Here is a 25,926-nt window from a genome sequence, read left to right as displayed (position 1 = left end):
TTTAAATACACATTAGATTGGACTCGTGTTGTCATTGTACGATGTGTTCTTGTTTGTAACATTCACTTTTTGATTGATGTATACAGCAGAAAAACTATAAAAATATATATAAAAAAAGAAAATGGAAAAATGTAATAAAACATTTTATTTTGAAGCACTAAAGCACAGTGTTTTTTTTTAAAATGTAACATGAAAGAAATGAATTGGCACAGGTAAAGAAAACATGAGATTTATTAATCATCATCATCACAACATTGACATCAACGCACTTCTCCCTTTTTGTTTCCGCTCATTTGACTGTGATCAACACCATAAATAAAACATGTTAATAAATTAAAAATACTGGTTATTTACAAGCAAACCGAACCGTTGTGGCATCACTTTCCTTCTCTTACAACATAAAAATATAAATAATCAGTCGTACAAAACAAAACTCTGTGCAAACACTTCGCTGAATTCAGTTTGGATTTTTTTATTTCAGTTTTAAAAAATGACGACGTATGTATGGCACCCTGGTCGCTCTGTTTGACACATCGAGAGTCGAGTCACGTGACAAGATGACTTTCTTTACATTAAGATTGAAATCTTTGAATTTGCCTGATAAGTGACTGATCGTGTTAGATGCTGATTATTTACAGTATCTTCACCTTCACACTCAAAGTGAAATGAAGTATGAGAAGTGCCTTCTTTTTCTGTCAGTGTGCAGTGTTAGTAATACTTATTGACAATATTCACATTGTTTTAGATTAAGCAGAAGTGATTGATCCCTTTTTCTTTTTGCAGCTGACCTGTGGAGGTTAGTAGAAGGGAGGGGGTGAGGGAGCCCTGGGTTTAACGACGTGAAAGAGGGGCAGCAGGACTCTGGTCAGTGGGATATTTTCAGTTATGGCTTTAGGTCACTGTTACAGTGAGTCATCATGCAATGCTTAGAGTAGCCGGCGTTGGCCTTGCTGAGCAGGCCACATGAGAGGCTTCAAATTCTCCTGCAGACCACACAGCCAGGACGGAGCCCCCGGCTGAAGGTTTCTCAGCTACAAATAACCAGCGCTCCTTTGTGGCTGTTTTGACCGCGCTCCACAAACACTAACAACTCAGGGTCCGTACAAAGAGACTAAGACAGATTTAACATCAGACATCACGGGTCATGCTAAAATAAACAACCGCACCACCTCCGCCGTGCAGGACCGTCACGTCGCGGTGACGCATCAACAAATACACAAACTTTCAGACGTGTGTTTTATGCAAAGTCTAGCCAGTAAACTTTTGTTTTTTGAACCGTGTGTTTCTCAAACTGCTTTTAGAAAGTCACTGTTTAAGGAGAGACTGAATCAACTCCTGGGTGAGAACGCTACGTCAAATTCAGCGTCTGACGGTAAAAACAGCTTTAAGACGCGACTAAATGAGAGTTTCCAGCCCAGATGACACATTCACTGAACTGACCAGCGTTTCCCACTCACTTTCAAAACTGTCAAAACAAACTGGACCTGCATTATTTAGGATTTGGCGCCTACAGGTTGCATTTTATCACACTGCACATCGGGAGTTTTTAACGTCTTTAATTCTGAGAGGATAATAATGTAATCTTCAATTCACTGCAGCTGTTCTTCATGAGTTAGTCTTTGCATCAAACATCAACATCAAGTTAAAGTGCGCTTTCATCACCAACTCTCAGTAACCAACCCGTCCCAGACACAACAGTTCGTCCTTCAAAGTCAGGTAAATTAAAGGGGAGTAATCCGTGTTTGATTCTCTGGTAGAAGCGAAGGCGCGGCTGGATGAAGTCAGACGTCTCTCTCTCTGTTTCCTCCACAAGAAAAGAGAGCAGCGGCGGCGGCGGCGGCCCCTCCACAGTCTTTAGGAGGTCAGCTTGGAGTAGCTAGGCGGGGAGAAGCGTCTGCGGAGGTACTTGAGGATGTAAAGTGGCAGACAGCTCACCAGCGTGATGACGGTCACCTTCCACAGGAACGATACCGTGGTGATGAAGTACACGTCTGGAGTAGACCGAGAGGCACAGGTCAGATAGAGGTTTGGGGGGAGGTAGAGATGTATACATTTTTAAGCATCATGCACAGTTCTATGTTTAAAAGGAGACTTTTAGACACTCAGCTTCAACCTAACGTATTTCTTGTTGAATCATCAGGATCAAATTTGGTCATGGGTTTTCTGCAACATTTCAGGGATGAGTATGCTGAGCTTGGGAACTACAGTACACTTATTTTGGGACTTAAAGGGCTGCAAACAGGAGGAGTACTTCACATTTTGAGATTTTTTACTGTATTGATTGGACAGCTGAAGAGAGACAGGAGGCATGGGGAGCAGAGAGCAAGGGAAGACATGTAGCACATGGTTGCAGCCGAGAGTCGAGCTGTATACAGGGTGTGCTTGGACCACTAGGCCACCAGTGCCCCAGGTTTTAAAGCATTTAAAGTATGCTGATTACTGTCAAGCACATCCTGTGTGTTGTGTACCAATGGATGCACAAACAGACTTCACTATATTACATATGTGAAGCTCCTCAGTTCTCTCGGGGTATAAGAAGGGCCTTTTCTGTGTGCTTCCAGAGCAGATTAATGGACTTTTATAGAACATTGCCCTTGCAGCAGGTGATTCTCATGTCAATCTATATGCTGATGATACCATTATTTACACATCTAGTTCCTCCCTGACTCCAGCACTCCCCGGGGCTCCCTGTTGAGGAAGATGATATGTCCCTGTATGAATAATAAAGGACTGAAGGTGATAAACAGAGGGGATCCCATGGATATATTAGGGGTCAGAATTCTGGAGGTATGCTTTGCATACAAGGGTTGAAGATAATAATCAAGGTAATCAATGATGTTGTTTCTGTGTTATGATTTTGCTGGGTTGAAGTGATTTATTTGAATTATTAAATAAATAATCAAGGGTTTTACAATTATTTGGTAATGGTTTAAATTTGAGCTAAAAAGTAGCTTCATTATGCTCATCACACCCAAAGCCCGGACCTCCTTTGTTCGCACCTCCTTTCAGTTTTCTGCTACAAATGACTGGAATCCCCTGAACAATCCCTAAAGCTGACCTCCTTCATTCCACTCGCCACTTTCAGAAACTTATTACATCCCATAACTCAACATCACTGCACTTGCTTTTAAGTTGTTCACTCCTGTCCGATTTATGTATTCTATTTTGTCTCTAGGTTTCCCTTTATGTCCTCTCTGTTTTTTTTTGTTTTTATTTATTATCATGCCACCTGTGTCGCCTCTCCGCCCAGGTCGTTATTGTAAATCAGAATTTGTTCTCAATTGACTTACCTGATTAAATAAAGGTAAAATATATAAATATGAGTATCCCTTCACTCAGCTCAGGTTTAGCATCCTTATGACTCTCAAAAGAGGGCTGAGCTGTGTTTGAGAGCAGCTGCTGCAGCTCTCACTTCTCATTGTAAAGAGATGCAGGAACCAACTTTCTGTTCCTGCATCTCTTCACATTTTAAAAATACCTCAGCATATAAAAACATCTGTCTTAGAGGCCAATCAATCAGCTCTCTCATCCTTGAGAGTTCATGAAAAGTCTTTCTGTGTTGGAGTCATCTCAGTCCCTGAAGGCAGGATACAGAATATGAGGCAGTAAGAGTTTGAAACACTCTTGAAGAATGACCCATTAACTGTGCAAAGTGCACATGCATCAGAGGAGAAGCCTTTGAGTCTGTTGCAGCCTGCCTTCAAGAGGGAGGAAAAGTGTACAAAAAGGGTACACTTGACCACATGCCAGTCATGATCCTCAGTGGTTCGAGATTTAAGGCTGAAAATGGAACTCCACGCCCCAAATAAAGCCCAAAATAAAGGCTGGGAATTCTCTCGGTTAGAGTATCACCTCAGTCACGAGTCTTAATATGGCACGACTAAAACTGGATACTTTTCATAAACTTTGAGTGAAAAGAAGTCAGAAAGTTTGGAAACATGCAGGCTGTAGTAGAGTTACGTAAACACCAACGACATGACCTCCTTTTAATGTCCGTGATTCTGTTTCTATGTTACTCACCATCACTGTGATAAAAACATGAACCTTGGCGGTCCACAGGAAACTAACAGGAAGGTTGGCATTTCCCCTTCGTTACTACACGAGGACAATTTGTCACCGCGCTCACCTTTAGCCTTCCTAGTATCCAGCTTATTGCACACCAGAGGCGTAATATGAATAAGAATATCCCACGTACTGCTGAATGCTGACGTACTATTTCAAGGTCGGTGAAAGCACAATAACATCACTGAGGCAGCAGTAAAAGTGCATCTGTTGTTGTTTTGTCTAAATTGGTACAAGTCCTCCTCCAAGTGTCTGAAAGTGTACTACCTGCGTTTGTGTACTCACCTATGAACTCATGCAGGAACACAAGCGAGGCCACGTAACACGCCAAGCTGAGCAGCTCGCCGACGATCATGAGCCAGTGCCACGTCTGGATGGTCAGGGCCACCATCAGCAGCTCCGTCAGGATCAGAGAGGTGAAGGAGATGGCGACGATGTGGACGAACTCGGACTCGAAGAGCAGCAGCGCCCCGTACATGATGATGCTCCCTGTGGAGTCAGAGGAGAGAGTTCTGTTATCCCCTATCACGTATAAAGAGTAGATACAGTGGAGGAAAGTGTGAGTAAAGTGAAACCAACATGCAGAGTTGGTTTAAGAAGGCCTCAATACTTTGCCAAAACATGATTGCTCTGTTTTTTGTTTTCTACAGAGTGATAAATGGTTTCAGGGCGTAGCTTCAGAAGCTGCAGTCGATACCTTTTCACTGCAAATGGTCCGTGTCAGAAAAGTTACCTCAAGCTTTTGACAAATAAAGACTTAAAACCAACAAATAAAGGAATAAAGGAGAAAGTGTGTGGGCTGTTCAAGACAAAAGAAGGTCTAAATATCACTCATTACTCTTTTCTGTCTGTGTTTTCATTCGTCTGTGTTTGCCTAAAGTAGTGAATACTAGCTCTGGGGGTGCGGTCTGCTGCTGACCCTGTGCTCCTGACATCACGGATGTCATATGTAGAGGGAAATGAACAAGAGTGGTCACTACAACCAGATAAATCATTGCGAAAGCACAGATACCACTTAACACTTAACAGAAAGCCCTTGACATCACAGGTGACCCGTCCCCTCCACTGTACTCCCCTCAGGTCGGTGCTTCAGACGGCCAAGAGCTACTAGAATTGTTTATAATTATTATTCGTCCCAAGAGCAATTACATTCTTAAATTGTTTCTCTATACTTCAACCTCTCTATGGAGTAATTCTGTTTTTTAATTTGAACTTTCTTTAAGTACAATCACAACTTGTAAATACTGTTCTCTTTAATTATTAATCATGTTTCCTGTGATGATGTGAGCCGCTCGCTGAATCTCTAATGTTTAATGTTGTGTTGTTTTGTGATACAGGTCATTGAGGGATTTGTCAATACTATTCCATTCCAAAATATCACATTCTATCATGTTCCATTCCATTCTAACATATTCCATTTGATTTAATTCCATTCCATTCCATCCTATTCTATTCCATTCCATCCTATTCTATTCCATTCCTTTTTATTCCATTCCATTTCATGCCATTCCATTTCATTCCATTCCATTCCATACCATTCCATTCCATCCTATTCTATTGCATTCCATTTCATTCCATTCCATCCTATTCTATTCTATTCTATTCCATCCTATTCTATTCCATTCAATTTCATTCCATTCCATTCCATCCTATTCCATTCCATTTCATTCCATTCCATTTCATTCCATTTCATTCCATTCCATTCCATCCTATTCTATTCCATTCCATTTCATTCCATTCCATCCTATTCTATTCTATTCTATTCTATTCCATTCCATTTCATTCCATTCCATCCTAATCTATTCTATTCCATTCCACCCCCTTCCTCTAGACCCTTGATGTTTGTTATGTTCTGATCTTGTGCCTTGCCCATTTGTGAAACTCAAATAACAAAAATTAGGGCTACAATGTTTTCATGATCCAAATTGTCAAAATTGATATCCCTACCTCATTTGATAATATTTTGTTACAGAGACCCCCTGTATAAAGACATTTCACCCTGTTTCCCCCTGTTATTAAAGGATGGGACTTCATTAAAAGTAGACTGCTGGGAACACCCTCACATAATAAGAATAGATAAAATGATACAAGACTAAAACAAGATAGAGGAATGTTATATAAAATACTTAATATTAATAAAATCAATCAATTAAATAAAATCAGATAAATACCAAAAAATAAAATAAAATAATAATAAAAAAATAAAGAATAAGATCAAATAACATTTATTAAAATGATGCTAAAACAATGGCCATAATGATAAAAATCTAGTCGAGGGCTTAAAGGAAATTACTCCAAGTTAAAAGCCAGATTAAAAAGGTAAGTCTTTAGTTAACGTTTAAAAACACCCTTAATGACTCTTTGGGGTCTGTTGAGGCCACTACAAGACAAATGTTTACTTTCAAGGAACCTGTTTGTGTGTGTTTTCTTTATATTTGGGTTATTATGAACTGTCCTTACCTTGATAGATACTTATTAAGACCCATATTAGAAACGTCTTGAAGGAAAGTGGTCGACCCTGCAGAGAGGAAACAGAGGAACAAAACATCAAGTTCATTATACCCCATGTGTCTGAATCACTGTATGAAGCTGCACTGTGACAGTAAGTGTGCATGAGCTTCCATTAAATACCTTCAAGAGATCTTTGTATAACTCAGGGTACAACATGGCAACCTCAGATTTGACATCTTTGTCCAACACCAGGGAGAAGACGGGGAACATGGTGTACACGGTGGAGTAGCTGAAACAGGAGTGTGGGAAAACATGCTCAAGATTAACATGCAGATTTTATTGTTCAGTTCAGCAGTAAAAAGCATCAATACAGCAGATAATAGTTTCATATTTTCCCCAGCTCACATTTCAACTTTAACACAGAGGAAATGCCAAGGGAACAAGGCAGCCAAAATGCTCTCTTGATAAGTCATCGCCACACAGAGTTTGAATCTCACCCGATAATCAGGAATCCTTGGTAGAGAGGGACTGAAGCAAAGTAGAAAACAGAGCAGAAGACCGCCTACAGAGAGAGAAAGGGAGAACAAACTGACTCAATTATTCATTAATTACATGGCAGATGAGAAACGAGGGAGTGAGGATCATCCTTACCTAAATGCCACTGAGTTGTAAATCACAGACACACAAAATAAAGACGCAACAGTCTGCCCTTGAACACACACATTAAAGGGTAACCACACTCTGACTATCAATTAGCTGCATCCCACACATAAACTTCAACCCTGCAGTCATCCTCACTCCACCACAGCATCCTGCTGGAGAAAGTCAAACTCCTGACTAACTAACATGTGTCTATAACGTACGGGTGATGCCAGTATTGAGCTGTCGGCCTGTCATCCCGGCGGCCCCACGGCAGACGGGTCACAGCTGTGGTCGGTGTTAATGTGAGACATGCAGAGGAGGGCCTCCCTGAAACCCCAAAGTCCACGATGCAGTGAGTCATGGGCTGTCCCTCCAGGCGGGGGCTGAGGTTGGCCTGGGACATGGGAATTAGATTTGGGACGGTGTTGGGTATTTGTGTGTGTGTGTTTGTTGAGAGGGGAGGCTCAGAAGGGCACCAACGGGCTAACTCCTCTGAGTCATTGTGCACCCCACCCTTCCATGACCACCCCTGAAACTTCTCCCTGCCTCACCCCAATCAAAGAGGGTCACATTTGATGTTGTCAGAATACCTCAGGGCCAGAGGCTCCTACTGAGACTTAGGAATCATAAAAGTTATATATGAAATATGTATTTAATAACAACTATTTAAAAAAAAATCTCAATAAAACAGTAACTAGGTAGTCCTCAGTTCTCCACAAGCCACATAAACATCAGCAAACAGTATCTTCTTCTGGAGGAAAAGGTTTTTCATTGAGGAAAAATATTGTATCATTATTTTCTTATGGCAGGTTCACGATCTGGATTTCATCACACTTCTTTTTCATGTTGTTTTTAACATTTTCTGACCAGCAGACAACATTTTATAACAAATTAATTATTTTCCTGCATTCTGAACTATTTTGTTGCATCAAATTTTGCCTTTTCTTTACGATTTCATAATTTTGATCTTGTCTTGTGTCCTCTTTTGTGTCTTCTGAAATTTTAGTGTTCATCAAGAACATTTTCACATCATGATAAAAACATTAGTTTGAAAACCTTTTCTGGATTGACTTTAGTTTTGACTTTGCGCTTGAAAGAAACTCCAAATGTACAGATGATTCAGAATGTGATTCATTTCTGTGCTATAAATAACAATTTAAGATGGAAGCTTGGGGCCATAAATAAATGGACCTTGGGCCGCGATTGGCCCCCGGGGACGTACTTTGGACATGTCGGCCTTAAAGTAAACTGTGTGCACAAATCACTCTGTCAGTTTAACATTTCAGCATCAGAGCTGATGTGATTTAATCTGTGTGCATTGACAGAGTTTACAGTATCTTAGATCGGGGGTTACCAAAATATGGGTCGGGACCAAGGGAGAGGTTCCGGTGTCTGGTGGTGAGGCTTTCAGCAGTGTGTCTGCCCCCTGGTGGCTGGCTGCAGTATAGGTCAAAAAATCTGTCTCCTCCATTCATTTGAATGGGGGAGCAGTCAAACTTTAAAAAATAAATACACGTCGTACGAATGTTTCTCACATCCGTACGCTGTGGTGATATGTAGTTAGTATTTGAGTGTTTTGTGTCCAAGGCCTCTTTTTCCTGAAAAGTTTATTTTTCGTTAGTTATTAGAGTTTAAAAAACGGGGTTTTACTTCCTGTTTCCTTTGATTCACAGCCGCCGTGGAGTGAAACTTCAGAGGACACACAGCGTCTTGTGACGTCACGCTGTAGGGTAGAGCTTATTACAGTGGCTTCACAGGCTCTGGCTGCACAATGGCGGCGCCCAGGAGCGGCATTTTTTGGCTTCAGAACCGTACAACGGGAAGAGGCGGAGCAACGCTGTCCATTTTTATTTACAGTCTATGGTCGGGACCCCCTGGGGGGTCATGAGATGTCTTCCAGAATGTTTTTATTTTAAAGTTATCTAAAAATAGTACATTTCACCAATTATATAAAAAAATATCGACAATAATAGTAGCTAAACTTGAAATTAAACCTTGAAAATAGAAAATGTAATGAGTTTTGAGCATGAGCACCCTGCACACAACCCAGCTCATCCAACAGGGATGATTTCATGCTGTAAGGGACGTGTGTGAACAAGCATCTCTGGAAGATTTTAGGGCAAAGCTCCTGAAATGTTTCTTTTTAGGGTGTTGTTCCTTTATTGAGATGATAGGACAGTAGACGGGTAGGACACAGAGAGAGAGAGTTGGGAATGACATGCTGCAAAGGGCTATGTGATGGAAATGAACCCAGACCTGCTTTAAGGGCTACAGCCTCTGTAAATGGGGTGCGTGACTGAACCACTCGGCCAAAACGGCCCCCCAGAAGACCATTATATTTCTAAGTGCAACAGTGAGCACACTGATACTTAACAAGGGGAGTACTGGGATGTTGGGGGGAGCTAAGAACATCATGCATCACACAGCTTGATAAATATGTTCATATGTTAGGACTTGTAAAATGAGTGTGGTGTTTTTTGGACACTCTTTTGCGAACTGAGTCTAGGTCTAGAGTCTATAGTCCTCCCTTTATAGTCGTACTCTACCTGCATGGTGCTGATACACAGGCTCCTGTGGATGACGAACTGGCACAGGGCTGCAGACCTTTTGTAGCTGTTCCGACCGTGGACCATGAGGAGACGGCCTAGATGTTTGAACTGAGTCACCGAGAAGTCGGCGGCCAACGAGGCCTGCTTTCCTTCCTGCCAAACACACAGCACAGAGGGATGTGAGGACAAGCTGTGAGGAGTGTGTGCTGACCTGAAAAGAAGTTTTTTTGGTGCTTGTTCAGAGTAGATCATACAGGGACAAATGTAAGACTCTGTGGACTGGACTGAACTGAACAGACTGAAGGTGGAAAAACTCACTGGAAGCATGACATTAATTACAATCAAGAATCAACTATATGTACGAACCTTTAATTACAAGCATTCTTACTTTCAAATCTGTCTTTTGGTTTAACAGCCATCTGCCAGACAGACCTGGGACTAAACTGACCCTTTACAGGCCTGGATAAAAAACAGTCAGACATAAACACTGGCACTTTTTAAGTAAAGATAAGTTTTAAGTTTTTGTAATTTGTGCTCAAATGTCTGAATGGACTTGCCCCTTAACTTTTCTGTAAGTCCATTAGAGGATTCAGAGCTGCAGCAGATCACAGCAGCTTTAAGTGGTGATTGTAAAGTCTAATTCTGCACAACATCCTTTTCTGTGTAGGAGCAAAATCCTGGAACTCTCTACCTGATAGTTTAAAATTTAATGCAAACTCCACCATGTTTAAGAGAGACAGCAAATCCTTGTTAACTGAGCAACAAACCGGCACTCATGTCTGATTTTCTGCTATTTTTATCATTGCTAAATGTGTGTTTTACTATATCTTACTATACCTAACATACCTTATTTCTTTAGACTTACCTTTTCAATCTTTTACTCTCAGAAAACCCTCTCTAGGGACATGTGTTGCAAAATAGCACACAATAAATACTATGCTACTTGCATTGCAAGGCTGTTTTCACTTCCTCTGTGTATACTGTATCTGTCCCTAATAAATAAAACCATGAATAAATAAAGTCAAGAAATATTTTCCTTTCATTATTTATGCTACTTCTGATTTTCTTTCTCAAGAGGTCACAAAATAAAGATGAATTCCAAGGTGATAGTTGTTGCACTGAATTTCTAAAATTAAGACACTTTACAATCTGACAGTTTTGATAAATACGCTCTTAAATATAGATATTATAAATATGACACCTGATGGTGTCACGAGGCTATGAGCCAACGTTACTTCACTTTGGAAATGTTGAGTGGGAAAATCAGACATTTTTTTATTACTCTGAACTATGTGTAAGAGCAGAGTCCAACTGTAAATCATTTAAAGTTCATTTTTAACTGAACGTAAATCAAAGACAACATTTAAAGCTGGGGTTGGCAGTCTCGGAAAACTAGCATGAATTTGAATGTAGCATTTCCTCAGGACTCCGTCTAACCCCTCCCCTTCTCCCTCAGAGCTCCTCCAAAACGACGCCCCCCCGCTCACATGCACGAGCGCCACTGATTCTCGACCATATGATCGTGACTGATTCAAAACCGGTCCTCACCAAAACATTATCATAGTGAAAGTTAAAAACACAAACAAACATGGCTGCTGTTAGTACTCACAACTGTCATTCTAGCATTATCCAGTTGTACCGGTGACACGATATCAGGAGAAAAGTTATAACACATATATAACACTGTAACAACTCTACTGTTTGTTAAACGTGTTCAATGTAAATGTTCTTAATTCCTACAGTGTTGACGGTCAGTGAAGGCATCAGGAGAGGTGTAGAGTGTGTGAGCGGGAGAGAGGAGAGACTAGAGGAGAAGTTCTTCATTCATTCAAACATTGATTGTTGTTTTGTTGGTTGTCGTGATCACGGCCGACAGTGACCGGTTATTAAAGATCAACGTGTTCACGAATCGGCTCGTCATCCCTACAGCGTCCGGACGGACGCTACAATAAATACATATTTTCTGTAGGACTTACTGAACGTCATTAATTATTCTGCTTGTTGGTGAGAGCTTTTTAGACTCTGATCCGGACTACAGTCCTGAGCAAAGCACCTCATCGGGTCAGAGGGGACAGGCCCGAGGTCGAGTGAGAAGGGCAGTCAGTAGAGTCAGAGGAAGCAGAAGCAGGAGACGGGGAGTCGGAGTACACGCCGGGGAAATGTACGCGCAGGAGGCGGGCAGAACGGCAAGACGGTATTTGAATGGTTTAAAATTTTGGCACCCAAAAAAGGCTGATTGGTTGGTGTTTTCCCAGGTTTACTCCGGCTGTAGATAGCAGCTTTTCTTCCTTCTTTTTAAAGAACACATTATGTATTGATTGCCACCAGGACATAAAGATCCTTTTAACCAGTATAACAAAAAGTGTATCTAAATCTGATCACCAACCCCAGCTTTAATAAATTAAGTTAAGCAAACTTAGAAAATCAGAAAATATTTGAGAACACATTTAAGGGAATTTTGCTTACAGAAATTACCTCATTATTGACATTAAGCCATCCAATTTGTTTATGAATTGAATGTTGATCAACTTAGACAAGGCTCTAGAAACATCTCTCCAGGTGGATGCAGACAAACCAACCAACAAAGGACGACTGCACTGCAATTGTCAACGAAATATATTCCATGGAAAACTCACCTCCTTCTTAAGACTACAAGCCGATGACTGTATAAAATCCTGGAAAAAGTTTAACTCATACACCAGAGTTTGTAACCCTTCATCTGTGTCTATTGAATGGCCCAGAACAACCTCCCTCTAATTTATTTATTCTTTCTTTTGTAAACCTGAAGTTTTTGAAGTTTTAAAAAAAGGAACATTTCTCAACTTTTAATAATTTTGGCAATTGTTAATCTTTTCATATTACAGGAGCTGCCATGTATCTTGGTTGAGAGCACAGAGTTTCTGGTGACTCATTGGAATAACATATCCATGCACAATTGCCAATAAATCTACAAAATTGATGTTTCATGCTTCAGTATTTTGTTTTGGATTTATCATGTTTTATGAGCTTTATCAAGCTAGTTGTCAGAAATTGATTGAAGCCATGCTGACCAAATGAGTCCCATCTCTCTGCTAAGCTAACTGGCTGCTGTGACAAACTGATATAAGAGTCGTATCAATCTTTCTCAGCGAGAAAAAGGAGCACTCCAATTCTCCATTAAAGTAAAAAAAATCCTCAAAGTGCTATCACTTCTGACATGTATGCAGCTCATGTCTGACAGAACTGTGAAAAGCACAAAGAGACTGGGTTTTTCTTGAGCTCAAAGCATCCTGTCATTTTGGTTTCCTCTGCTCACACAATAGATCCTCAAAAAGAGGAATCATCTGTGTGCACGTCTCTCGACATGCCTCTGAACATGAGAGAGATCTTGACAGGAAACACAAAGCAAAAATCTGTGAGAGCGGCACATCAGTGTGAAGGGATGAGATGGAGAGAGTCTTACTTTTCCCTCCACTCCCACGCCACAGTCGGCTTCCTGGATCATGCTGACATCGTTTCCTCCATCCCCTAAGAGAAAACAAAAGCCACCGAGGTGTCAGGATTCACATCAGTGACTCACCAATTCAAACTCAAACTCTGCGTATGTTTCACAAGACACTCCCTGAGTTTGGCTTGATGGTGAGATCAGGAGTAGAGCCAAAGTGAGTTTAATGACAGATGTGTTTGGAATTCACCAGATAAAGGCTGAGATAAAGGGGCTGGGTCCTCTCTACAGACGAGACTAAAACAAGGAGCTTTATTATTACTTACATAAGTCACAAGATAAGAGGGGATGTAAAAGCATACAGTAGTTATTTGGTCTGCAAATTATATGGAAATTGAAGGTCAAATTTTCAGTTTTAACTTTCCTTTTGCGTGATAGAGGTAGCAACAAACGTCTGCTAAAAACAGCTGAGAATATATCAAACAAGGAGTTTCTATGTTAAAGATATCTGCAAATAGATGCAGAGTTTGTAGACCAAGGATAAGAATGTGGTCTTGTAAATGTTTTGGTTTCCAATTGCAGCCTGAGAAATATTTACCAGTCCTGTATCAGTAATCTTTGGTTGCTTGCACAACAAAGTTCATGTAGTGCTGATAAGAGGTGGACTGCATCTGCTGCATCCCTGCTAGCAAACCCAGAACCCGTGAGTCTTGACTAACTCTCATTTAGTATTTTATTTATCTCTTAAATAAACAACTGCATGGGTTTTAGTGAAGTTGCCCCTTACTCTACTCTACATTTCATTTTCTAGTTTAAAGACAGAAAAAAACTTGGCCCTGATATTATTTTGTAAAACCACCAGCCACACCAGAGGCGCTGAGAAATTGGCTATCGACTCCTGCGGCTGCATGGTTATAATAAAATACCACAGCGTTTAGTAACAGAATAACTTTCTATGATCATTTAATAATAATAATTCAAAGGAAATTAAAGGGAATAATAAGATGATTTATAATCACTCAGCCCTCGAGGTCATCAACTAGAGTTTGGACTCTTTGTAAAATGTTAATAAAAACAGAATTTGATTGTTTACAAATCATTTAAATCTCATATTTCATTGAATATTGTCTAAAGACAACATTTCAGATGTTGAAACTGAAAGATGTTATTGCTTTATTATAATGTTTATCCATCCATCCATTATCTTGACCGCTTATCCCATTAGGGGTCACGAGGGGCTGGAGCCTATCCCAGCTGGCTTCGGACGGAAGGCAGGGTACACCCTGGACAGGTCGCCAACCTATCACAGGGCTAACACAGAGAGACAGACAACCACACACTCACACCTACGGGCAATTTAGAGTGATCAATCAACCTGAGCATGTTTTTGGATTGTGGGAGGAAGCCGGAGAACCCGGAGAGAACCCACGCATGCACGGGGAGAACATGCAAACTCCACACAGAAAGGCACCTGCCCGGCCGGGGATTCAAACCAGGAACCTTCTAGCTGTGAGGCAACTGCGCTACTACCATGGAGCCTATAATGTTTATGTTAATTTATTATTATTATTATTATTATTATTATTGCTGTTATATTAAATTATAAAGAATCATATTGTATTTATTTATTCATGTATTCATCTATTTATTTATGTTACTGTTAAATGTTTTTTTAATGCTTGTTTTTTATTATCATTCTTATTATTCTCATTATTATAATTAATGATGATGATTATTATTATTATTGATGTTATATTCTATTATATTTTATCAATGTGTATATGTTAATGTTAGTTTTTAATGTTTGTTTATTTTTTTTATTATTATTAATTATTTCATTATTTATTTATTTATGTTAATGTTTCATGTTTTTTTATGTGTTTACTTATTCTTATTACTGTTAATTATTATTATTATTGCTGTACTATTCTATTCTATTTTTTTCAATTTATTTATATGTTAAAGTTAAAGTTTTTAATGTTTATTTATTATTTTCTCTATTTCTATTTTTATATTTCTATTATTATATTGGTTTATTTATCGATTTATTCATTTAGTTTTGTTAATGTTTAATGTTATTGATGCCAGGAACATGTTTCAAAAAAGTTGAAACAGACACTTAAAAAACCATACCAACTCTTTTAGAATTGGGGTTGTAAATATTACTGCATACAAGCACTTATGCATGTTTAGATCTGCTCTAATTAACTGTGGTATTTCATTAATGCTCAAACAGAAAGATGAGCAGTAAATGAAGTCAGAGCTTCGTGATGGAAATGTTTTTAGGGGGTTAAAAAGGAAAGAAGTGTTTCCATGTCCACAGTAAATATTACCCTCACATGAAAAAGCTGTTGGACTGAAGCTACTGTCTACTCACCTACAGCACAGGTGAGCTTGCCTGTGCGCTCCTGCAGCAGTTTGACTATCTGGGCCTTCTGTGTGGGGGTACACCGGCAGCAAACCACAGCGGGACACTGACACGCGAGCTCCATGAACTCATACTCGTAGTATTTCAGACAGACCTGCAGGAAAGCCGCCAGAACGGACAGGTGAGCGTCTCAGACCAAAACATGTAACCGATCTCAACTGTACACCTCGACCAGAGTTACAGTTTAACTCCTGCAGCGGTTCACAGAGAGAGTCTAACCACAGATACCACTTCCAGAGATGCTTCAGTGGCAGCGATACTATCACGCATCAAACAGAAAACATGTCAGAGTTTCATAAGGAGAGACGGGTAGGTGGGAGGTGGGTTACACACACACACACACACACACACACACACAAACGGATGCTTTACCTCAAGCGAGTCTCCTGATATCACCAGCGCACAGTCGTGTTTTCTCCTGAAAGCGTTGAGCTCCAGGTGGGCTTCCCCTCGGGTTGTCACCTAGGGCAATGGCAACCACAGTCATAAATGCACATTAAAAAAACCACTCAAACCCACTCAGATCACTCAGTGGAAAATATTATCAAAGAAGACAATCTGTCAGACTCTGCATCCTGATTCTGGCTTTGCAGAGTGGCACCTTTTTCCCTCCAGGTGCAGCGACAGAAAACGTTAGAGCGAATAAATACCTGCAGAAATATTACCACGTTATAAATGTGGTTTAAAATGAGTTAATAAGCATCTAACCATCACAGCTTCTTCCTTCCTTAAATTATCTGCCGGCTATATTAGCTGTATTGTGCAAATAAATTAGGCTGTGACTTTAACTACTTAACAACATTTATCTCCTGCCCTCCATAAAGGGTTACAGCTTTGTTTTAATAGATAGGCACTGTGACATTTTAGTCTTAATGACAGGGAAAAGAAACAGCTCTTCAAAATCACTCTGGTGACTTCCTCTTATCAGAATATGAAAAATGAAGTCTAATCACAAGCATAAAAAAATGACGTTCAAGCAGTGTTCATTTTGGCAGCTATTTTAGATTTAGTCTTAGTCTTGGGACGAAAATACCTGATAGTTTAAGTCACATTTAAGTCTTTGATTTTTGCCAAAACATCTTCACTCTTTAAATAATTCATGTAGTCGATCAGATATCGGTATCAGGGTTGTACCAAGTGTTAAAATCGTCAACATTTCACTCCTTTAACACTTTTGCTTCTGTAATACTCTACTGTTTGTTAAATGTGTTCAGTGTAGATGCTCTTAATTCCTACAGTGTTGACAGTTAGTGAAGGCATCAGGAAGGAGAGTGTGGGAGCGGGAGAGAGGAGAGACAAGAGGAGAAGTTCTTCATTCATTCAAATAATGATTGTTGCTTTGTTGGTTGGCGTGATCACGGCCGACAGTGACCGGTTATTAAAGCTTGACGTGTTCACGAATCGGCTCGTCATCTCTACAATACATCTACATTTTCTGTAGGACTTACTAGATGTCATTCACTCTTTTGCTTCTCAGAGCCCCCGTGGTGAGAGCTTTTTAGACTCTGATCCGGACTACAGTCCTGAGCAAAGCACCTCATCGGGTCAGATGGGACAAGCCCGAGGTCAAGTGAGAGGGGCAGTCAGCAGAGGCAGGAGACGGGGAGAGCAGGTCGAGGAAATGTACGCGCAGGAGGCGGGCAGAACGCCAGGACGGGATTTGATTGGTTTCATAAATTGGACCCTAATGACGGTGATTGGTTGGTGTTTTCCCAGGTTTACTCCGGCTGTAGATAGCAGTTTTTTTCGCTCTTTTTTAAGAACACATCATGTATTGATCGCCATCGGGACATAAAGATCATTTTAACCAGTATAACAAAAAGTATATCTAAATCTGATTACCAACCCCAGCTTTAAGTTAAACAATTTATCCTGTCCCTACAAAAAAATCTAAAGAAAACATTCTTGATGTGACCACTGTGACTGTATTTAAATTCTCTTGATTCACAGAAAAATACAGGCACAGCTAATCAGACTGATGTTGACAGGGCATTAGACCTGTGGATGAAACTAAATCCATGAAGTTAGCTGCAGGGCTTGCTAAATGATCATTGTGGAAGACTCAGGTCTTGAAGGGGAAGTCCTCAGGTTGGGATTGTTTGCTTCACATTGTTAATATGGACTGAGAAAATGTTTTAGAATCCAAAATAGGGGAGCTTTAATCATGCTGTTAAAGATGTAATTAATCTGGTTGCAGATACAGGGCATGAAGGTGTAGAAGGGCTCGATCCCTGCTGCTATAGCGGCCCTAAACAGAAGGCCTCGCTGAACAGTGTAGAGATGTTGATGTTGGTGTTTGAATGTTGATGTTGGTGTTCGCTTGCAGGGGATTTGGTGTTGTTTTTGTGATGTATAGGTCTGTTGAAGGGGCCGTGGAGAAGAACTTCGCCGAGGGGACAATAAAGTCTAAAGTCTAAAGTCTGTTTTAACTATTTAAATTCAGCAATTAATCATGATTTCAAAAAATGAATCATTTGACATCACAAGTAATCTCTTTTTATGACGCTTTATAGCGAGGGAACATTTAAGCTGGCACCAGAACCTGAGTTAGGATGGGAAACTGGGCGGTGTGCACATTAACAGTATTATAAAATCACCTGAGGTATGTAGCAGTTGTGCCAGGTTCAAATATAGACTTTCAAAATTCTCCAAAAATGCAGCTCTGACAAGGCATGGTGTTAATCTGTCAACAACAGCTCTGCTCTGGAATGAATATCCTTCGACCGCTGACTATTCATACGTCAATCCACATCAGGCCCTGGTGGTCACCAGGAAACTAATCCAGATGTATGTGTTGCAGGCCCAGTCAGCACTCCGCTGTCCACTGGGACGGAGGTTTTCAAGCCGTGCCAGCCATTGTTTTTCTCTTCCAGTAAGCGCAGTTGTACGCAAGTTGTAACCTTCCTATATGGCAGGCGCTCCTTTTGCTCTGGCACGGCTCCAGAGGGGAAGGCAGGAGGGGGACTATCAAAGCAGGCGGTGAGAGTCCAAAAGCTGCAAAACAAATTAGGAAGTGAGCCCTGTGAGTGTTCCCTCTGGGAGTGGTTCAGCTGGTTTCTCCTCTCTGTGTGTGAGCGAGCGCCTGTTTGTTCTCTTTGACAGTGGCTTGGATGCTTTCACTGGTGGGAGGTGATTTATTCAGCTGTGGATGCTGGCCTGGGATGCATGCGTAGTTGTGTGGGGCTGTGTGACCACCAGCTAACGGGCCTCGGTCGCTCAGAGGATGGATGCCCGCAGGTCGGTGGGGTCAGGAAACTGTCAGAGCTAAATTGAACTGCGATGAACCTCTTGAGAATAAAATCAACTGTTTCTCACTTCATAAGCCTGCTGGAGGAAGACGGGTCTGTGTCCTGCACTTACGGATCTGAAGATGTGGATGTCCTGGTTGCGGGTGATGAGATGGGCGTTCTTTGCGGTGCATGTGGCCGTTTCCAGCTTGTCTCCTGTCAGCATCCAAACCTACATAGGAAGCAGAGAGTGACGTCTCTTTTAGTCAAGTCAACAAGTGCTTTACAAGATAAAAAGTACAAGAGGACAACAATAAACAACCCAATATATTAATGTAAATTGTAAAATCCAGGAAAGTCAAGTAAAATCTGTCCGGATAATGATTTAAAATATTCAACAGTGGGTGCTGATCGTATTTGAAGTGGTAAGCTATTCCAGAGATGGGGGCAGCTATTGCAAAGTCTCAATCGCCCCTGGCATTCAGGCGATTCTTAGGCACATCCAGGAGCAGCTGATTGGTTGACCTCAGTGCTCGAGCTTGACAACAACATTTTAAAACCAATCCTGTGACGGACTGGAAGCCAATGGAGAGAGCGCAGCACAGGTGTGATGTGTTCCCTCTTTTGAATGAGTGACTGCTCTAAGCCCACATACAAAGAATTAGAAAAGTCAAGCCGAGAAGATATAAAGGCATGTATCACTTTCTCTAAGCAATGATGTTTGAAGAAAAATACATTTTACTGCATCAAGCAAAATGTTTCTCCAATATCTTTGTGGAAAAAAGCAGACTAAATCAAACACTGTTCTGTTTGAACCAATCAGCCTAAAACAGCTACTGAAGAATATAAATAATGCAAAAAATAAATTGTGGACAGTGCAATAATTTGAATGTCTGAATGTTGAATACTGTGTGTTTCTGTGTTTCTATTTATTATTTGTGTTCAGTTTTTATGCTTTTTATTCTTTTACAATTGCATTTTGTATGCATCTTTTGCACTGACAAATGACAGGGTTCCCACTCTTTTCCAGAGATCATTTTCCAGGACATTTTCAGTGATGACCAAGCTGGTATGACCGTCTAAATTTAGTTCCTAATTTAGTTCCTAAATAGTCTAATATGTTCCTCTCAGTGGAAGTCTACATTGAAAGACGTGCAGTCTATGGCTATCCATGAAATCATCTCTTACATGCTTAAGAATGATGGCAAATTAATCATAGAACAATGCAACCACAGATGTACAGCACTTTATTAGTGCAACCAAGTAACAATGATGGGCAACTCTCATCTCAGCTTTCTCTTTTCTCAAAAAATATTAAATTAGCTAAGTAAAAAACAAAAGAGCCAGCAAAGGACTCTGGAAGCTGCCTTACTGAAATAAATAATGATAATAATAATCAGAGGATCAGTGCATTAATGACCAAAATAGAACTGAATGACAAAAATGGCCACAAATGTTGAATGGGGATGTGTTTTTTTTGTATCCTTGTCAGGTCCTTGTCAATTTTCCAGGACAATCTGTGATTTTCCAGGACATTTGACTTTTTCTCCCATTTTCCAGGTGTTTTCCAGTACTGGAAAACTGGTCAACTGTTTTCCAGGTTTTCAAGGTTTTCCAGGACGCGTGGGAACCCTGCAGATGAGTTTCACTTCAATTTCATGTACAATAAAAATAAATATATATTCTGTTCTTTTCTATTCTATTCTATTCTGTTCTATCCTAATCTATATTATTAAATTATATTATATTATGCTCTATTCTATTATGTTATATATTATTATATTATATTATGATCTTTTCCTATCTATTTATTTCTGTTCTATTTTTTTCCATTCTATTCTATATTATACTATATATTGTATTGTATTGTATTGTATTGTATTGTATTGTATTCTATATGACTTATCTTATAATCAAGGTTTGCTTTATTGTAGTAATAATGGCTGCTGAATGTTTCTTATAAAAGGTTAGAGGACATGCTGTAAAGTGCATGTTCATATGAATTATGAAGAAAATACTCAACTGCTTTGGGTTTATTTTGTTGGGAGGGGAATGGAAGCTGTCAAAAAGTATATTTGACTCATTAATTGTTGAAAACTGTTGTTAAACTACTTTCTACAGAAAAAAAAAAGTCCCTAAGGAAATTGGTGGCAGCATGAACCCAAGGAATTAAAAACAAGTTTTGCCACAAAATTACAGATATATGTTTTCTTTTCTTTTTTTATTCTACAGTCCAACAGCTGAAAAGATCTCCTTTGCCCTCTACTGTAATTGGAAGGTGGAAGAAATCTCAGAAGCAGAATCCAAACCTGAATCAAAACTAAGTTATCTGCACAACTGGATAGAAGTCGAAAGAGTAGAGAGGATTATCAGTTTAAACCTCATCTCTGTGGTTGATTTGCACACTCTCATTTAAATAAAAATGTGGTAAGAGGTTTAATATTAACCATCTGAAGTGTGACAACTACAAACCACTTCATATTACACAAATAATTCATCCTTATTCCCTTAAGTCTTCTGTTACTCTGTGATGAGGCATGTTCATGAGAATACACATGAAAACACATGTTTTTGTCTTGTTGTGTGTTTTGTTTGTCTTCATTTGTTGCTACTGCCACCATGACGCCATCTCCCCCCTCTGACCTTGATGCCTGCGTTGCGAAGGATCTCCAACGTGGGCCTGACATCAGTCTGGAGCTGGTCCTCCACCCCAGTCAGACACAGGAGCTCCATCTCCATCTCCAGGCTCTCGATCACGGTGGCCACCTTCAGAGAGCGGTCGTGGACGCTGAGCTTGGCCTGCACGTAGCGCGCCTGGAGGAGAGCAGGAGAGGGAATTCATTTGTAAGATGAAGAAATTAGAAGTGAAAACGCAAATAAAATCATGGCAAGATCAAACATGAGAGGAGGCAGGGATTGACAGAGGTGAGCTGAGATCAATAGAGAAGCTTAAACTTAAAGTCAAACACCTGAATGTACAGAGAACTCATACAGGGATACCTCACACAGTGAACAAACATGAGCACATTTCAAGATTAAACTGTGCAACTTAAAACATGACATTCAGAATCCACTGAGGCTTTACTGCCACATGTCAAACATCAGAGTTTAAACACCAAACCACCAGGTGTTTGTTTGCAGCTCTGCAAACTTCTGTGTTTTCAGACTCTAGAAATCCAGACGTGATCAATCGGTTAACGCCCCTCTCCAGCGCTCCAACTCCAGGGCAATTTAGGAATGAGATAAAGCAAAAACAATTTGAGCGTGACTCATACAGGAACACAAACTCTGTGTGTGACTCAGACAGTGACTCACTGCTGCCCACCAGCTCTGCTCACACAATCATACACTTCAGTGAGGGGCCTGAGGCTGAGGACTGCAGGGGGAGGCAGCCCTGCCCTGCTCAAACAATGAGTGGGGCCTGGGTGTTTGTGTGTGTGTGTGTGTGTGGGAGGGTGGGGTGCATGGAGCAGACCCTCTAATTACCCAACGACGCACTTTGACATTTAGGAATACTGAACATGTCTGCAGGAAATATCATTCTGCCTTTTTCAGCAAATATGTGAGCATGAAGTTCTTTAAACTGTGGATACATCTGCAGTTTAGAGATGATCAGCTCTAAAGAACACAAACCAGGAGAACTAAATGTGAAGCTTCTTTAAGCTTCAATCTCATGAGCCGGCACTTACTTCAAAGTCCTGATACTGCTCCTCTGTCAGGGACTTCTTAGAGACCACCAGGACCCTCAGGCCTTCCCTCGCCATGTTCCCGCACTAGAAAACATGAAGCAACATCTGGATTCAGAAATCAGAATCAGAAGTACTGTATTTATCCCAGGGAGGGAAACTGGGGGATTACAGAGCTCTTATAAACAGTATGAAGAAAGTCAAAATATTATGAGAAAAGGAATAAAAGGAGATAGAAATAAAAATAAAATAAAATGAAGGTCAAATTAAAATATAATAAAGATAAAATAAAATATAATAAAGATCAAATAAAATAAAGTTAAAATTAACATAGAATAAAGATAAAATAAAGATCAAACAAAATAAATTTCAAATTAAAATAAATTTCAAATTAAAATAAATTTCAAATTTAAAAAAAATAAAGATCAAATTAAATAGAAAGAAGATAAAATAAAATAAAGTTCAAATGAAAATAGAATAAAGTTCAAATAAAATAAAGATAAAATAAAGATAAAATAAAATAAAGATAAAATATAATAAAGATAAAATAAAATAGTATAAAAATAAAATAAAGATCAAATAAAACAGAAAAAAGATCATATAAAATAGAATAGAGATCAAATAAAATAAAGTTAAAATTACAATAAAGATCAAATTAAATAAAGATCAAACAAAATGAATTTTAAATTCAAATAAATTTCAATTTAAAATACATTTCAAATTTAAAAAAATTTCAAATTAAAATAAAATAAAGATCAAATTAAATAGAATAAAGATAAAATAAAATAAAGATAAAATAAAGATAAAATAAAATAAAGATAAATTAAAAATAAAATAAAATAGGATAAAAATAAAATGAAATTAAGATCAAATAAAATAAAGATCAAATAAAATAAAGTTCAAATAAAATAAAGTTCAAATAAAACAAAGATAAAATAAAATAAAGTTCAAATTAAAATAGAATAAAGAGCAAATAAAATAAAGAGCAAATAAAATAGAGTAAAATAAAATAATAATAAAGTATGTACAGAAGCGCTGGGAATGAATGGGATATATACAAGGATGTTAAAGTGGCAGGGATATTGCACAGTGTATTGTACAGTGTATTGTACGGTCATTGCACAGAGTACAGGTTATCATTCAGTGATCAGAGGGAGGAACTGTACAGACTTGACTTCCTGTGGCGTTCTGTGGTGCATCTGGATTCTTCAAGTCACAAAGTCTACTGCTGTTTGACTTTATTTATAACAGGAATAAAATCCCTGTTTTTGCATCTCCATCATGTCTGAGAGATAAAACAGGGATGTTTACCTCCTCTTCCAGCCAGTCGTTATACTGCACGATGCCTGCCATCACCACATCAGCACCCTTCATGTAGAAAGTGATCTCTCCTGAAGATTCATCCTAGGAGACAAACATACAAGTGTATTCACAGTGAGAGGGCATTAATACCCGAGTTCCTCTCTGAAGGGATTTCCAGTCTGTGCCCACGTGAGCAAAGGTGCACGTGTATAATCCTGTGACTTTGTGTTGCCTAGAAATGTGCAACTTATTTTGGTACTCACAAGGGGCTTCCAAAAACTTTTGCAAATATTATCACAGGGAAGTCGAGTTTTAAAATCCCAGGCTTCCTGAGCGTCAGCCGGGCCAAAAGAAATAATATTAGTCATCAGACTTAGTCAGAGGTCATTAAAGGTGAGGTTTTTCTCAGATAATATGCGTTAATACCAATCCTATTATCTGTTGTTTGTCTTGTTGAAGTTGGTGTAAAGTCATGATTGCCCTCCTAGCAACAAGCACTGTCCCACTCTGTTTTTGGAGCCGGTATTTCAGATAAATTAAAGGGGAATTCCTGTGTTTGGAACCATGGCTCTGTTGTACACATGTTGTGGTTTCAGTGACTAATAGATAAAGAAAGGATCTCTTTAGAAATAGGCCTTTCTGTTTAATTAGGATGCTTTTTTTGCCAGTAAAAGCAGGTATTTTACTCTCCTCGAAGCAGCCAGACTCCACTGACAAAACAGACGTTTCAGCTCTCAGAGAACCGGGGTTGCTAGTCTCCTGCTGCCTCCACGGATGAGTTTGTTTTGTTGTGTAACTTTGGTGTTTTAGGGGTAACTGGAACCCTCAGCAACACAATCTCATAAACAAACTAACAGATCGAGGCAGCGATAGAGAAACAACTCTGCATGTTCTGCGGGGTGAAATTACTGTTTTTATGAATGGAGTCTGGCTTTGAAGAGAGGGAGTAATTGCTGTTTGGGGTTCAAAGAGAGGGTCTTAACTTTCTGTAGCAGCATTTACTGGAACGATGTGAGACAGTTGTGATTAAATGTGGGAACATAAAAACCAGCACTTTTAATGTATATGTATTTTGCTCATGCATATTTACCCCTAAAGATTTGTCAAAGCCTTTCTCATGGGCAGAGGTGGACAGTAACAAAGTACAGTTTTTGAGTATCTGTTCTTTACTTGAGTATTATTTTTGGGGGAATTTATTACTTTTACTACATTTCAAAGACAAATATTATACTTTTGACTCCACTACATTTCTATCAGTGCTCTAGTTACTCACTACTTTTGATTGATCCAAGATGGGGCCGCAGATGGCGACCTCGGTGTGGAGCTCCTTGGTACTTGTGTTGTTTTTGTGTGTTTTCTCTGCCCTAAGCCACACGACTCGACTCACCTTCACCAGAGGTTAACTTTTAAACATCAGGCAACACACACCTGATATTCTCCAGCCGGTTTTTGAACACACAGACTGTTTACTGGACATTTTGGTTTGATGAGACTCAGACAACGGGGGTTTAAGACTGCTCTGCCGAGCAATACTTTGATTTGCGGTGCAATACCTCAACAACCATGTGCAATATTGTAATTTAATCCAGAACCTCATTTGTTATTTTATTCATCTACTAAAATGTGCACTCTGGCTTAACTTAACTTATTTATGTCTTTAAAAGTATTTCTATACCTTTCTTTTGTACAGATATTATTTTTATTTTATTTTATCTTATTTTATTTTTTATTTTGAATTTTTTAATCAGATTTTAGGTTTATATATTTATTGTTCTGACAGTCTTGTTGTGTCTTGTTGTCAAGTACCAGTGTTCCAATCACCACGTCAAATTCCTTGTTTGTGTGAGCTCACTTGGTAATAAAGTTTTTTTTTGATTCTTGAATCTTTGAAGTCAGATCATGAACTTTGTTTTCTGAAATCAGATCCCAAAGACCGTAAACTGATCGGTGTTCTTGTGTTTGGTTTGTCTCAGTGGTGTAGCCGTACCTCAGTTGAGCGTAGATCAGATCAAAGTAGGGATGTACATTTTAAGTATTTTCCGTGATCGATTTTTGGAAATGTTAACGATCAATTATCAATTAATTGATAAAAAAAACATTATTATTCTTACGTCAAAAAAAGGGCCAAATAGGTTGTTTTCCCCCTAAATAATAT

General features: G+C 39.4%; 1 protein-coding gene across 1 annotated transcript in view; it reads right to left on the bottom strand.

Moving 5' to 3' along the window:
* Positions 1-213: 213 nt before the first annotated feature.
* The window catches only part of LOC117821541 (probable phospholipid-transporting ATPase IIA), a 54,474-nt gene continuing 28,761 nt past the window's right edge, over positions 214-25,926 (bottom strand). Inside the window, exons 16-28 of the mRNA XM_034695909.1 lie at positions 23,781-23,873; positions 22,473-22,556; positions 21,427-21,597; positions 18,917-19,015; positions 15,929-16,018; positions 15,506-15,650; positions 13,147-13,211; positions 9,702-9,857; positions 7,011-7,075; positions 6,694-6,802; positions 6,523-6,580; positions 4,348-4,551; positions 214-1,991 (exon numbers count right to left, since the gene is read on the bottom strand). Coding sequence (XP_034551800.1) covers positions 1,855-1,991; positions 4,348-4,551; positions 6,523-6,580; positions 6,694-6,802; positions 7,011-7,075; positions 9,702-9,857; positions 13,147-13,211; positions 15,506-15,650; positions 15,929-16,018; positions 18,917-19,015; positions 21,427-21,597; positions 22,473-22,556; positions 23,781-23,873 — 1,476 coding nt within the window. The 3' untranslated portion in view covers positions 214-1,854. The remainder of the gene's footprint in view (positions 1,992-4,347; positions 4,552-6,522; positions 6,581-6,693; positions 6,803-7,010; positions 7,076-9,701; positions 9,858-13,146; positions 13,212-15,505; positions 15,651-15,928; positions 16,019-18,916; positions 19,016-21,426; positions 21,598-22,472; positions 22,557-23,780; positions 23,874-25,926) is intronic.

The sequence above is a fragment of the Notolabrus celidotus genome, chromosome 11 (assembly GCF_009762535.1).
Source record: "Notolabrus celidotus isolate fNotCel1 chromosome 11, fNotCel1.pri, whole genome shotgun sequence".
NCBI classification, from domain to species: Eukaryota; Metazoa; Chordata; class Actinopteri; order Labriformes; family Labridae; genus Notolabrus; species Notolabrus celidotus.
This window is presented reverse-complemented; position numbering and strand designations above follow the sequence as displayed.